General features: G+C 69.4%; 1 protein-coding gene across 1 annotated transcript in view; it reads left to right on the forward strand.

Annotated features, from left to right (window-relative positions):
- Positions 1-569, forward strand: part of APC2 (adenomatosis polyposis coli 2) — a 26,360-nt gene that overhangs the window by 23,958 nt on the left and 1,833 nt on the right. Inside the window, exon 17 of the mRNA XM_011997467.1 lies at positions 4-564. Within this exon, the coding sequence (XP_011852857.1) occupies positions 4-564 (561 nt within the window). The remainder of the gene's footprint in view (positions 1-3; positions 565-569) is intronic.

The following is a 569-nucleotide window of genomic DNA, read 5'->3' on the forward strand; positions in this document are numbered from 1 at the left end:
GAGGAGGCAGCGGGCTCGGACCGGGCCTCTGACCTGGACAGCGTGGAGTGGCGCGCCATCCAAGAGGGCGCCAACTCCATCGTCACGTGGCTGCACCAGGCAGCAGCTGCCACGCGCGAGGCCTCATCCGAGTCCGACTCCATCCTGTCGTTTGTATCCGGGCTGTCAGTGGGGTCTACCCTACAGCCCCCCAAACACAGGAAGGGACGACAGGCGGGGGGCGAAATGGGCAGTGCCCGGCGGCCAGAGAAACGGGGCGCAGCCTCAGCCAAGACCAGCGGGAGCCCCCGTTCCCCTGCAGGCCCGGAGAAGCCACGTGGCACACAGAAGACCACGCCCGGGGTGCCAGCTGTGCTCCGGGGACGAACAGTGATCTATGTGCCCAGTCCGGCACCTCGTGCCCAGCCCAAAGGGATCCCCGGCCCCCGAGCCACACCGCGGAAGGTGGTGCCCCCTTGCCTGGCACAGTCCGCAGCTCCAGCCAAAGTCCCCAGCCCCGGACAGCAGCGGTCGCGGAGCCTACACCGGCCTGGCAAGACCTCGGAGCTGGCGACGCTGAGCCAGGCCCC

This window comes from Mandrillus leucophaeus, unplaced genomic scaffold (assembly GCF_000951045.1).
Source record: "Mandrillus leucophaeus isolate KB7577 unplaced genomic scaffold, Mleu.le_1.0 Scaffold54, whole genome shotgun sequence".
Classification (NCBI taxonomy): domain Eukaryota; kingdom Metazoa; phylum Chordata; class Mammalia; order Primates; family Cercopithecidae; genus Mandrillus; species Mandrillus leucophaeus.